Genomic DNA, 12973 nt, shown 5'->3' on the forward strand with positions numbered 1-12973 from the left:
CAACTTTGGAGAAGCTGGACCCTTTGGGTCAGTAGAGTTACGCTGGAAATTTTTCCATTACAATTTTCTGCAACATTTTTGTTTTTCTTTTAAGGTTTGCCTGGCACAAGGGCCTGTGACATGGAGGTTAGTGGTACAGTCCCCACGCTGTCCCAGGTCGGGTATGAGTGAGTGCGAGCTGTCAGCACCCGCAGGGAGGACGGTCCCGCCACTGGTCATGTCCCTGCCTTCCATATTGATTAATTCATTGGGCTGCTTTTGGATCCTGATTTGTTTGCGACCAGTGGAAGTTTGGCTGCTGATCTCAGCGGAGCGAGGTCAGATGTCCGGACTGGGTAGTCTTTCCTTGGATTTTTTTCTGTTTTTTTCAGTACTGAACACTCAAAATGTTTACTCTCTGGTTCAGCAGCACTAATAACCAGCTGCTCACAGCAGCTATACAGCTCGGATGTGCTCCTTCGGGCATGCCCCTGGGGATGGCAGTGGCTAGACCAAGGGCCGTGTGTCCCAGCTGGTCAGGCTGTGACACCCAGCTCAGTCACCAACTTTGGCTACCTGCGTTTTTCTCTGTGCGCCCTTTCCCACTCTTTCCTAGAGGCTCTTTAATAGAAACTTGGACTGATGGGACTTTCTAAGGTAGCTTACACGCTACAAAATGACAATGCTTGTGGCAGGTTACTGGGACTGTGTTTTGCTGTGGGGCAGGAGATAATCAATATATCACGTCTATAACGTCTGGTGCTTGGAGACAAGAGCATGGTGCAGGGCAGGAGGCAGCGGGTGCTGGGGAACAAAGAGCCCTGCTGCTAGCTTGCTTTCCCTCCCATCTTTGAGCATATGGCAAAGCTGAGTTTTGCAGCCTTCTGCGGTTTTAGCAAGCTCCCGTTGCGTTGTTCAGCTGTCTTTCTGTATTAATGACTTCGAGCCTGCTCTTGTAAGGGGAGTGATAAAGGTGTTGCTGCGTAGTCGTCATGCTTTGCTGCCTGCTTAATCTGTGACGAATGTAACAGAGCTTATGTGCGTGGTGATTAAAATCAGGAGAGCCTTCCACGTGGAAGTGTCTCAAAGTGTTCTTCCTTCTTGCCCGCTTTATTCCGAGTCCGCAGCTGAGCAGCAGGCTCAGCACAATCCATCCTCTGGGATCTGGAGCTGCGTGCAGGTGGCTGGGTAGTAAAAAGGGCTTTTGTAATTGAAAATAGAATAGTAATTGCAGTTATGCAAAAGAATAGCCAAGTTGGAGACTTTAAGAAGAGGGATGATGAAACCTCCCACTTATTCTCATATACATTATCGCACGATATATTAGAAAATCTACCCTAGGAGACTTTTTCTTTTCTTGAACATTTTAGCCTGAGCTGTGTGGGAAGCTTTTTTTCAATTCCATGACATTTTAGGTGATTTTTTTTCCTATCTTGCATATGGCATGAAAAATTAGAATTTTTTTTTTTCCTAAAAACTAAAAAACCTGAAAAAATTGAAGTGCAGTCAATATAAAGAGCTCTGTGAGATAGTGGCTGATCACTCTATTTCAGGTTCAGATTTTTTTTTTTAATTTCAGCTTTGGGTATTTTTTTTTTCCCAAACCAAATTAATATAAGTTTTGAAACAAAATGTTGTTTTGTATTTGGAACTAGTTTGTGGTGAATTGAGTGGCAAAACCAGCATCTTAGTGTTTTTTTTTTTTTTTTTTTTTTAACAATTTTCCCCAAAATATATTAGAAATGGCAGCTGTTTCTGGGGGGGGAAAAAAGGCCATAAAGATTCTTTGCCACCTATAGCAGCAGCTGATCCTGCTGCGCAGGGTGAACTTTTCTATCTGCTCCCATAGTCCTGACCTGTCCATAAATATTTCACACCTTCTGGGGATGCTTCTATTTCTCACTTATTTTTCGTGAACTTCCAAAGTAAACAAACCCTTCCTGTGCTTTGCATGAGAAAACCATTTCCCTGTGTCTCTTCAGTGTTTTTATGAGTCACTTGCTGCTGTTCTGCCTGGAAATGGCCTCACTTCTGTATTGCTGGCTTTGTAGAGTTTACAGAACATTTTGGAATAAGCATCTCTTATATTTTATATTACAATAAAATACCCTAAATTCTCACCTGAATAAATGTAGTTCAGTTAAATATATACTCACCTACCAGCTCCCCAGATGAAAATGAAGAACTATAAAAAGTATGCAGGCTTGTAGGGAGGGTTCTGCTATTTATAGCACATTTTTTATTACATTTTGGAGAAATTTGATTCATTTAAAAAAAAAAAAGCCTGTTGCGAGTTCACCTGGCAGCATTTCCAGTTTTGAAAGCAGACCCTAACAGGTTGCTGGAGACAATGGCACTGGGAGCTGGCCCTGGGAGCGCTGCCCCTCACCGCACCACTGCTCCCCTGGTGATGTCTGATAAATGCTGCTTTCCTCCTTCCCCTTGCCTTCTAATTTATTAGCTGTTAGGGGCTCTGAGGCTGGCACTTTGCTTTACTCGTGGTTGCAATCACTGATGTTCTCTGGGATGACCAGCGCTGCTGGTGGCTCTGTATGTGACTGATCCTGTGGCTCTCTGACTGTTGAGGAAAATAGAAGAAAAGAAATGTCACCAGTCAGCGTCTAAAAAATAAATTCTCCAAACTGTTCAGTGAACCAAGCAATTGGCAATAGCTTTGTTTCACATCAGAGGAGCTATTATATTTATTTTTCAAGCTTCAACAGTAAGAAAACTACCCCCCTCTTGATTTTCAACGGGCAACATCAGCTCAAACTGAAAAATGGGAACATCTTGTTTTCAAAACATTGAAACAAAATAATTGATACTTCTCCCTCCCTTTTTACTTTTTTTCCCCAACAACGAAAACTTGGCAGAGTTTGTACACAGTTGTAAAATGACTGGGTACACCGCAAACTGCATGATGCTGGGAAGTGACATGCTCAGGGTGCTCAGTGAAGCAGAAAAGTGTTTTTGTTTTTTCTTTCACCAGGCCTATGATAGATGATGAGCAGCACAGGGGCTAATGGAGAGCTGATGCTCTCCCACTCGGATTCTGAGACTGAAAACTTGCATTTCTGCAGAGATTTTGGTTCAGTCCACTTGAATGGCTACAGCTGTGTTAATAGGGGCATTACTGTGTGAGGGGGGAAATGAGCTGTCCGGTTTTTAAGGTGCTGTTACCCTCAAATTGCCATTCCCTCCAGAGGTTACACTAACACAGTTGTAACGCTGTAAGGTCTCAGCTGTCATAGTCAAACAGGTGCTGGAGTCTGCGTGGACCGGTGCTTTCTCACCGTCTTCTATCTTTGCTGTGGCTTGTGTTGTGGCAGCAGCCTTTGGGTTTGGGACGCAGACTTTAATATAACTAAATATTGCCGTGCTGGCTGAGAAACCTCCCCATTGCGCTTGCAGGGCTTGTCTTTGGCTGCCTTTAACGTGGCTGTGTTGTAAGAGCAGAGTGCCCCGAGGCGGGGACATGCAGCCAGCAGTGTCCCCAGCCTTGCTTTGGACTTCCTGCCAGGTTTGAGATCACTGCATTGGTGTCTCCTGGAGATGTGCAGCTCTCTGGTTTCCTGAGTGCTCTTTCCACCTTTCTGTATTCACCTCAAACTCCCACTGCTTGTGCTTTGGGTACATTTTGTGAGATAAAAGTGATGTCTCCTCAATTAGAAAAGATAAACCCAAATACACTCTCTGTTGTCCTAGCTGGTGACATTTAGTGGGTCTGCTGCAAGGTGCCAAGTTTCAGAGAATTACAGCAGGGACGTTCACACTTCAGCTTCAGATTTAGATATTCCAGAATAGAAATAAGACCTGACATAAATAATCTAATTAAGAAAATAACAACTATTAAAAGGCCATGTGAATGCGGCACCTGGAATATTATGCATGCTTTAAACCCCACGGGGGTGCCTCATATTGCCTTTTAGCACTGCACTGCTGTTTTCTTGTGGCACTTTTCCATTCAGGGGTTTGGCAGCCCTGGCTGCTCCCTGCAGCCCCAGCCGGGATGTTGAGGTGAGGTATTTGTGCTGGGGAGAGACGGGACCAGCCTCAGAAACCCCGTGGGGTTGCATGAATACTAAATTTCACCCACAGAGCTACACAAATGGGGGATTTTTCTCATCATTTGTGTTTCTGCAAGAATATCAGTTTGTTTTGCAGGGGCTAAAAAGGATATTAAAATGGAGGTAGAGTAAGAACACAGACAAACATCCCCTCTGAAACACTACCTCCTAGGGGCAGCAGGAGTTGCCAAAATTACACTTGCAGTGCTAACAGTTCAGTGGGGGGTTAACTGTGCCAGCGACCAGGTGGGTAATTCCCTTTAAAATTACTGTTTTATCTCACTCCATCCAATTACCCAAGTTATTTTGCTATCTCTTAACAGATCTCTCTGTTAACATCAACAAAACTATTACAGACAGCAACAGCGTCAGGGTGCTTCACCCGCAGGTGAAACGCTGATGGCGCGACATGTTGAAAGCAGCGCCTGATGTGTAAGTGTCAGCAGCAATCAGTTGTCCCGTCCCCGCCACCGAAAGGCACCAACGCGGGCAGCTGAAGTGTCGTGCATGAGATAGGAGAGTGGCTTTGTTGCAGGCTGTGTAAAAATCGTCCTGTAAACGGCCAACGTTAGTGTCGGGGATTTTGTGAGAAAGCCACCCTGCTCCCACAGCCCTTTGCCAGCACTGCCTGGTGTAATTTTGGATTTGTGAACTGAGCCTGGCGGCATGGTCGAGGGACAGGTGAGGATGGCAACAGCGGGCTCGGGTCAAACCCCCCCTGCTTGAAGGGAAACTTAAATGGGCCAAGACGCTTCAGCGGTGAGGCTGGCAGGGCCTGACCTAGGCGTGTCCCTTACCCTGCAAGTTTGGCCACTCAGGTTTTGTGGTAACACCGAGTGCCTGACTCCAGGCAGCAGGCCCCGTGTCCCCAGAGAGCAGGATGGCTCTGAGCGGTGACAGGACACAGCCTTCCCCTGCTGTGCCCCTGGCCCCCAGCCATGCCAGCACAGGGGCAGTCACGTTTTCTGCTGTTGGATGGGTGGTCGAGTGCAGGCCGCTGTCTGCCCAACGAAGACTCGGCCATGCTGGTCCTGCTAATGCTGAGGGTGCCCGGGCTTTCTGGCGATGGTTTCTGCGAATCCCACAGAGTGATCAAAAAAGCATTTTACGAAGAAACCTTTTTGATTTCCCCATTGCATCAGTGCTCTTGATTTCAAGGCACTAGGAGCTACAGGCAAAAGTCTAATGAAACAAGCCAGGTCTGAATGCAGAAGATATTGAAATCTGGAAGATTTACTTTAATATTTTTATTACATATTTTTGGAGCCCTGATTATACCCACACCCTCCAGGAATTATTTTACCTAAGGAAAATTATACTACTGATTACAAGATTGCAAGTTAATTTTCACTGCTGAGAACTCTTTAACTTTTTTTTTTTTTTTTTTTTTTTACAGCTCATGTTACACTTGCATGACTTGTAAAGTTTTGTAACATCTTGAAATTGTTAATGCTATGCTGCGGAAAGGTACTTATATATAGATGAACGAGGCAAAATACTTGCTTTGCAGTCCTTTTGAGGGAAAAAAGTGTTAGTTTCTTGGTTTGAATAGGCCTGTAAATGATTTCTTTGAACCATTGGGTAGTGAGTTCACAGCCTGCTCACAGGAGTTGCCTTGCATTTGTCCTTCAGGCTAAGTACAAAGTGAGAAACTATAAGAGGTGTCTTTAAACACAACATAAGAAGGAATGTTTTCTACAGGGGAATAAAAATAAATTATGCGGAAATCGCGACTACAGTGTGCATGAAATTAGACTGGCAAGATCCCTATAGTAAATATCTGACAGATAGAACAACATATTAGTCAGAATCTGAGTTTTTCCAATAAATCATTTCACCTGGGCATTTTAAATCAAAATTTACTTCAGCCAGCACTGCATTCTGAGTTAAGGTCAGGAGAGATTTCCAGAAGTACTATGATTATTATCTAAAAATTCAATTAATGGAGCCATAGAATTGGATGAGATTTTTGTCATTTCAGATGTCACAGCAATAGAGACCTTTGACTGCAACAACATCATGAATATTGGATAAGATCCTGCAGTGCCACTCCTCCATGTTATGATCTTATCCAAGGCTGAAGGTTATGAATACAAGTTATATTGTTCACTTTTCGGTTGGTAAAAACAGAAAAAAACCACCCCATAATCAAGTTCCAATACACAACTAGATATAATATAGCTTCTCTTTATATATATATATATATCTGTATATATATCAAGTAAAAAAATCTAAAATAGTTGGAAGTAAAAAATGAAAAAATAGCTGATTGTGTTATTTTTTTTCTTTACAGTGATATGGTAGCAAATACAAGACAAATGAGTAATAAATCTTTACATAAGGTGTTCTGGTCCCATCTCCATTAGAAGGGCTCAGATTGGAGTAGAAAATGGAACAAGGTGATTTTGCTGTTGTTGTGGTTTTTTTTTTTTTTTTGGCTACAGCTTCTGCAGATAACAAAGATGCTGTTGGTAAGACAGAAGAAAGTTATAGCACTAAATAAAATAAAACCACAAAGAGTTTTGCAAAAGACCTTAAACACCATAGGGTAAAATTTACTTCTGAACTGGGGGAGCTAACACAAAGCATCACCAAGTCCTATTTAGGCTGTTAATACTGCATGCTTATCCTGTCCCGAAGATACGTCCATTTTGTGCCACCTAACAATAGAAAAACCTCTGGTGTTTCTATGCTATTTTTTTTCCCTGCAGCCGATAATAAAAAAGCAAACGACAAATCCATTGAATGGACTGAGCCAGAGGTGAGACCTCAGTGATGCACAAGTCATTCACTGCCCTTTGTCCAGGGTGAATTTCCCCAGAATCCCTTATAGTGAAAAAGTCAATTGACTGAGCTTGGCAAATGGTCACACTGAGCCCAATTTTGGCTGTAGAAAGGAAAGTACTAGTCTCAGCATAAAACAAGATCATATAGACGGTCAACACAAAACAGTATTTTTTTCGGTTGTCTGCATAATAATAACATCATGTTTGCATATAGAACAGCTTTTGCATTATTGCTCTACTTATAAGAATATAGTAAGGAACTTAGAACAGACTTGCACGTTACAAACTTAAGGTTCTTTGGTGAAGAATGAGAAAACAGTATTTTAGCGGTAATCGAATCTCCAAAGTTTTCATTCTTATCTGTTGATCCTTTGGATTCTCTCGCAGAGGAGGGAAAGGTACTGAGTCAGCTTTACCATCGCGACGATGGCAACACCACCGATCATCATGCAGGTGGGCCAGAAGAGGGAGTGAAACAGCACATTAGAGCTGTATAGTTTGGTCAATATTACATTCTTCTGAGAGCCTTCGGGGTCATAGAAGCAGGAGAAGCGTTGGTACTTTCGGAAGTTTTCCATCACAATATTCACCAGTGACAGGGATTCTTCATAATTCTTGCCACACTTGGGTATATACGAACACTGGGAAGAAATCAGAGGGAGAAAAACGCATCTTCAAACCAGATACTATGTCTGTTTTCAGGAGAATTCCAAGATAATTATGCTTTTTAAAAGAAATGTAATGCTATTAAGTGAATAATACGTTTATCCCAGACAAAACTCACTATTATGTACATCTAAGGAATTTCCCCTTTGGAGAGCCTCCAAGTGCTGTACAAACATTAGTGCTTTAATCTGCACAGCGGCCTCATAGATAGGTGAATATATTATTATTGCTAATTTACACATGCAAAAATGGAACTGATGAAGCACCTCTTCATCTTAAGTGGTGTGTGTATTCTTGCAGTGAGGTGGGTAATTGACTCGCTGTAAATATGAATCTGGAAGATTGGACCTCACTTGCATTGGATCAACATGATCTTAGGCACAGGCGTTCTCTCACGGAGGGAAAGGCCCCAAAAGACCTTAATACAAATCTTCCCTTCAGGGCAATGACTCAATTACGAACAAATGGAAAGTCTAGGACAAAATAGATTTTCGTAGGGACGTGGCAGAAGGCTTCCATTCAGCCTCTTGCTGGAGACCAGCCACAGTGGTGGCCCTTGGGCTGTTGCTTAACTTGCTCATGGGTCCTGCCACACTCCCCTGCCACACTGCTGATCTTACTTGTATGGGGTGATAACTAAATTTAGATAATTTAATGAACGGAAGTAATTTTTTTGGAGGGAAAAGACATCTTGATTAAAATAATGCGACCCATGGGTTTTTATTGTTTTAATGTATAAACTTTACGAATGTCCCTCAGTTCTTTTTCATGACTATGCTGTGAGTTTTCATAACATACTGAGACAGATCTCTAGTCCTAATAATGATCAAAAGATTAAGCTCATAACAGGATTTGATTGATTCATTGGCAGGTTTATTAGCCCAGAATATGATTTGAAGCACGGCAGGAAGATTGTCTGGCGTTAGCAGACTGGAGCATTAATGGTAGAGCATGTCAGCCTGCCATTATGAATATTTCATAGAGCTCTAGAAATTAGAGATGGAAAATATCAGAGCAGTAATATCTCATCCATCTTCCTGCTGGTGCAGGACTGCTCCCCCCTGGATATTCTCTTGCACTCTGTTCAGATTTGTCTTAAATTTCCAAAGCCACAAGCCCTCTTCCAGTGCCTATGACTCTTCAATACATCAGAATCTAATAAGTAGGGGAATTTTTTCAGTGAAGCTGTGCCTCATTTTCTTTTACTGAATTATATGCTGTCACTGTCTTAGCAGTATTTCCAGCTCTGATGTTTTGGTGGTGGGTGTTTGTTTTGTTTTGTTTTGTTTTGTTTTTCAAATTTGGTGCTAGACATTTTTGTTTCTTGAAGTCCCAACTGTTACTGTCCTGAGGGAAGAGACTGAGTGAGGACTTGGCCACTTTTGCCAAGCTCTTCCCTCTTGACAGAAAACAGCAGGCATGTAAAAGCCCAAACGTTGACAGATTCCTGGACTCCAAGTCTGCAGAAACATCCCAAGAGTGCAGTGGGGAGGTTCTGCAAGTCCTGGCTTCCTGCAAGCTGAACTATTTTCCAGACGCTTTTGGAGGAGACCTGATGCAGAAGCAGAACTTGAGCTGCTGCCTCCTGCACCCGATGGGCCCGAGCCACCAGCCGTGTTGGGCTGGTTGGGCTGACTGTGCCAAGAGGGTTTGGAAATACGAAGCCATGGAAGTCAGTTGTGCAAGGGAGGTTGATGTGTTTTGTCCCTCAGCCCAGGCTCCTTGTGCCAAAAGCATCTCTCCCCGTGCTGCAGCCTCCTGTGTGCTCTCTGAGATATGGGTGCCCTTCACTCCATGTGCTAGTGGCCTTGTCCCAGTTCCCTTGAGCATTGTGTAGGTGACTGGCAGGCAAGAAGGCAGACGCTGATAATGGGATGCTTGGAGTGTTTCTTTTGTTCTGATCATCATTTAGTTTTCTCCGATGCCTGGCAGGGAGTTTTGTGTCTATCACTCCTACTCTGTATCTGTGAATGTAGCCTGCTAACTCTATGCTCTTTTATTACACTTCTGCATTGTCAAACACCTGGGAACCTGCAAACATGGAAGTAAACTTTGTCTGTGCCTCTGCCTCAAGTAAGGATTCTGTGACACGATGTGAGAAAAGTGGCTCTTGTGTTACTTGCAATCTGATCACAAGAAGCATGCCCTAGGTAGTTATAAAGAAAACTTATATTTCCAGCCCTACTTTTCTAATTTAAAGGATTGGTCAGTCTGTACAGGCTGCCTACCTGTGGACATGTCCAGTCCAAAGCTTTGCTCAATGAAGAGCTGCTCAGGGACTTATCCAGTCACAATGTGGGTATCTCCAGGGATGGAGACCACACAACATCTCTGGGCAAGCTGGAGGCAGTGTTTTTTAAGTCAATGAAGTTGACTCCTGCAGCAGGAGGCACCGGCTCTCCCCAAATTTTGGCTCTCGGACAGGTGCAGCTGCTGCCTACAGCCTGCTTGGTATCACACGTATGGAGCACTGCTGAGATGGGCTGTGCTGGTCTGAAACCTGGAGGCTCTGCTGATCCCAGCCAGGCACGACAAGCCAGGTAGTTTACAGCAGTTGAGAACTTGCATTCAAAACTGCATTTGGATTCAGGTCACACAGTCAGCAGCAGCATATCAGGAAAAGCTGGGAATCCTCCCGAGAGCAGAGCTTAACCTGTAAAACAACCTTGGGCTGGAGGAGTATTAACTGTGCCTACGTTAAATTAGGAAGAGGAGGTGGCTGGGGGAATTTCGAAGTCTGTTTTCAGCAAACAAAAATCATCAATAACAGAAAGTGAAGATTTATGCTGAACTTGCTGATTTATTTGAATCCAGTGGAGCACAGAGACTGATCTGATCTGTTTTAATCAAATCACAGCATGAGCATCACTGGATTTTATTTCTGCCCCAGCAGAAATTTGGGTCTGTCCCGGCCTGCAAGTTCCGGGGAACGAGCTGAGTGTGCCTCATTTCTGCACCAACGCCAAACTGGGCTGGGGTGCACTGCTGCGTTTCACACTTCAGATCCAGAGAACTTCGTCTCTCAGCCACAGGAGCTAATTATCCAGCAGAACAACCATCCCCGTGCAACCACTCTGTGCTTTGACTCATTGTAATATCACTTCATCTTAATATGCAGAAGTAATTTGGTCTACCGAACTGCTGCCATAAATAGAAACACAATAGGTTACGTTGTCAGCAGCCTGACAATGGGGCTCAGCCTTTGTGGGCTGCGGTTTGCCGAGCGCCTGTAGTTTGGGGTTCGGTGACCTTGGATAGCAAAGCAGTCAGTGCAGGTCTGGTACTTGCAAACCTACTGCCTGAGCTGCATCCCGGCTCACTGCGGCCTGCAGACCTCAGTACCCGGGCGCTGTAGGGACAAAGAAGGGGCGGTGGGGAGAGGGCATCCTGCCAGCCTCGCCGCGGTGGCCGGAGGGATGCCGGCCGTGCATCCGCTGCCTTCACCGCAGGCGCCAGGCGGGAGCTGTCTCCGTCCCACCTGGGCTGAGTCACGCTGGGTTTCGCAGTCGCCGAAGCAGAGAAAGGAATTCTTCTGTGAAATATGTTTTTGTTTCAGCGTCTGGAATCGGAGAAATTGTGCAAGAAAGATGGGCTGGCTTCTTAATCTGTCTTTTATTTTTACGCTATGTCTTTTCTCCTGACAGTCTCTCCTCTGTAAACTTTCAGCATCTTTGCGCCGCCAACAGGGATAAGTGCTGTGCCACGGCCCCAGCAACACAGCCGACCTCAGCAGAGACTGCCAGGGCTCAGGGTTTGTCACCAGAAATGCAGACGGAGCCAAATCTGCTGTCGGGCTCAGGGCTCTTGTCTCCCTCTGCCGTCTTGCCTGGCTCCGCAGTAATGAGGCCGTTCCTATTCTCCTGCCCCCCTGGGACCACCACCCCATGTGGGATGAGCTGTGCTCTGTCCGGGCTCTGATTTCTGCTTTCTCTGCTCTGTACTTACCAGGGAAGCAGGAGCTGGAAGCGTTATATGGCTTTAAAGCAGGGAATGGATATAACATAACTTGCAGCCCTGCAGAAACCCACCTAGGAAGAAATTTCATTCCGTGCTCCTACCTCAGAATTAATTTTCATTGTTTCTTCGTTGTGGTAGAGCAGAAGCTTCTGGCCGGAAGAAGTGAGATTGACGTACACCTGGAGGCAGGGGTACTGAGAGATTTTCCAGCAGTCTGGACCGCAGCTGAATGAGCAGTTGAAGCTTTCTGTGATGGATGCGTTGAGAAGCGAGCACTGAGCCTCTTCCGTCCAGACGCTAAGCAGACAAAAGGAGATGTTAGAGCATGGCAAGAATGGGCAATAAGTGCTAACTGCAGCTCAGCCTTTCCATCAGAGATATACCCGGGGCACCTTGCGGGCTGATGGGACACTCTGTGGGGCTTTGAGCAAAGGCTGGGCTTTCTCATGTCACACATCACAGACAGAGGGTATTATTCTGCAGTCCCTAAAGTTTGTGCTTTTGGCACAAAAATACCTGATTCGCTTACTTCTATGTGTAAATGAAAAGGGAACCCTTAGTCTGGAGAAGGTATATCTGAGATCAAAGGGAAACAGCAGAGAAGGAAATGGAGCAGCCTGCCCCGGGGAGAGCAACTTCATGACGGGGCACTGTGAACCAAGACTCGATAGTTAACCACAAAGTCCAGCTCAGCTAAAAGTGGGGGACAACTTTGCATTCCTGGGGTGCGGATATCCATACGCACAAGCCCCCAGTAGCACACAAGTGGTACTGCTTGCAGCTCTACCAGCAGGAAAGCTTTTCTGGTAGCAGCTTGCCTGCTTTTCAGTAAGTTAAATCTCCTGATGTAGTCATTCTGGGGGGATTTCAGCTTATCTCAAATTCACTAGAGGTTAAAACTGGCATGGGGGAGCCTGGGTATGTACTGCCACTGTTCACCTGGGTTTCTTGTATATATTTAAGAGCCTATGGCTGTATTTTCCTTAGAGAGGAAGAGCGCAACCTGTCCATGGCCACAGCTAGGAGGAAGCCGAGGTCTGCTTGCCCCGTGCCGAAGCCTGCAAAAGGCTTTCAGTGATAAGTGATTGCCAAGATTGCTGACTAATTCTCTTGGTATTTCATTTTGGCAGTAATTACACTTGTATATTCTGTTTTACATTTTTATTAAATTATGCTATGATTTCTGGAGGGAAATCGAATGAAAGGTTTCCTTTTTTATTTATTTATTTATTTATTATTATTTTTTTTTCTTCCCAGGAAGTATTCTGCTGGACGGGTATTGCTGTCTACAAAGCAGAATAGCCCCTAAGGAGATCTGGCTGCACCGAGAGACATGAAAGCACAGGGTAGCCTTCATTTCCCCACTTTAACCTTTGTGACTGCTGTTTTATTCACGTATGGGGAGGATAAACTAACACCTACCTACAACAGACTTGTGAAGTTGGAATATGTGGTACTTTGTAGGTGCTTTGGTATCTTCTGGCAATTTTTCACATAGATTGTAATATAAATCATCTT

At 44.6% G+C, this 12973-nt stretch overlaps 1 protein-coding gene and 1 long non-coding RNA gene across 11 annotated transcripts in view; one reads left to right on the forward strand and one right to left on the reverse strand.

Moving 5' to 3' along the window:
* Nucleotides 1-12973, forward strand: part of LOC310904074 — a 31016-nt gene that overhangs the window by 10486 nt on the left and 7557 nt on the right. For 2 of the 3 annotated variants that reach the window (XR_014588031.1, XR_014588032.1), the window contains exon 2: nucleotides 12713-12801. This is a non-coding gene — a long non-coding RNA (uncharacterized lncRNA). Of the gene's footprint in view, nucleotides 1-11759; nucleotides 12284-12712; nucleotides 12802-12973 lie in introns of those variants that run through there. The other variant, XR_014588033.1, reaches the window with a different exon arrangement.
* The window catches only part of LOC310904070 (calcium-activated potassium channel subunit beta-2), a 129991-nt gene continuing 122279 nt past the window's right edge, over nucleotides 5262-12973 (reverse strand). For all 8 annotated transcript variants that reach the window (XM_083848275.1, XM_083848276.1, XM_083848280.1 and 5 more), the window contains 2 exons: nucleotides 11557-11752; nucleotides 5262-7473 (listed from right to left, as the gene is read on the reverse strand). In XM_083848275.1, coding sequence (XP_083704401.1) covers nucleotides 7189-7473; nucleotides 11557-11752 — 481 coding nt within the window. In that variant the 3' untranslated portion in view covers nucleotides 5262-7188. The remainder of the gene's footprint in view (nucleotides 7474-11556; nucleotides 11753-12973) is intronic.

This window comes from Anser anser (genome assembly GCF_964211835.1).
Source record: "Anser anser genome assembly, chromosome: 9".
Taxonomy (NCBI): Eukaryota; Metazoa; Chordata; class Aves; order Anseriformes; family Anatidae; genus Anser; species Anser anser.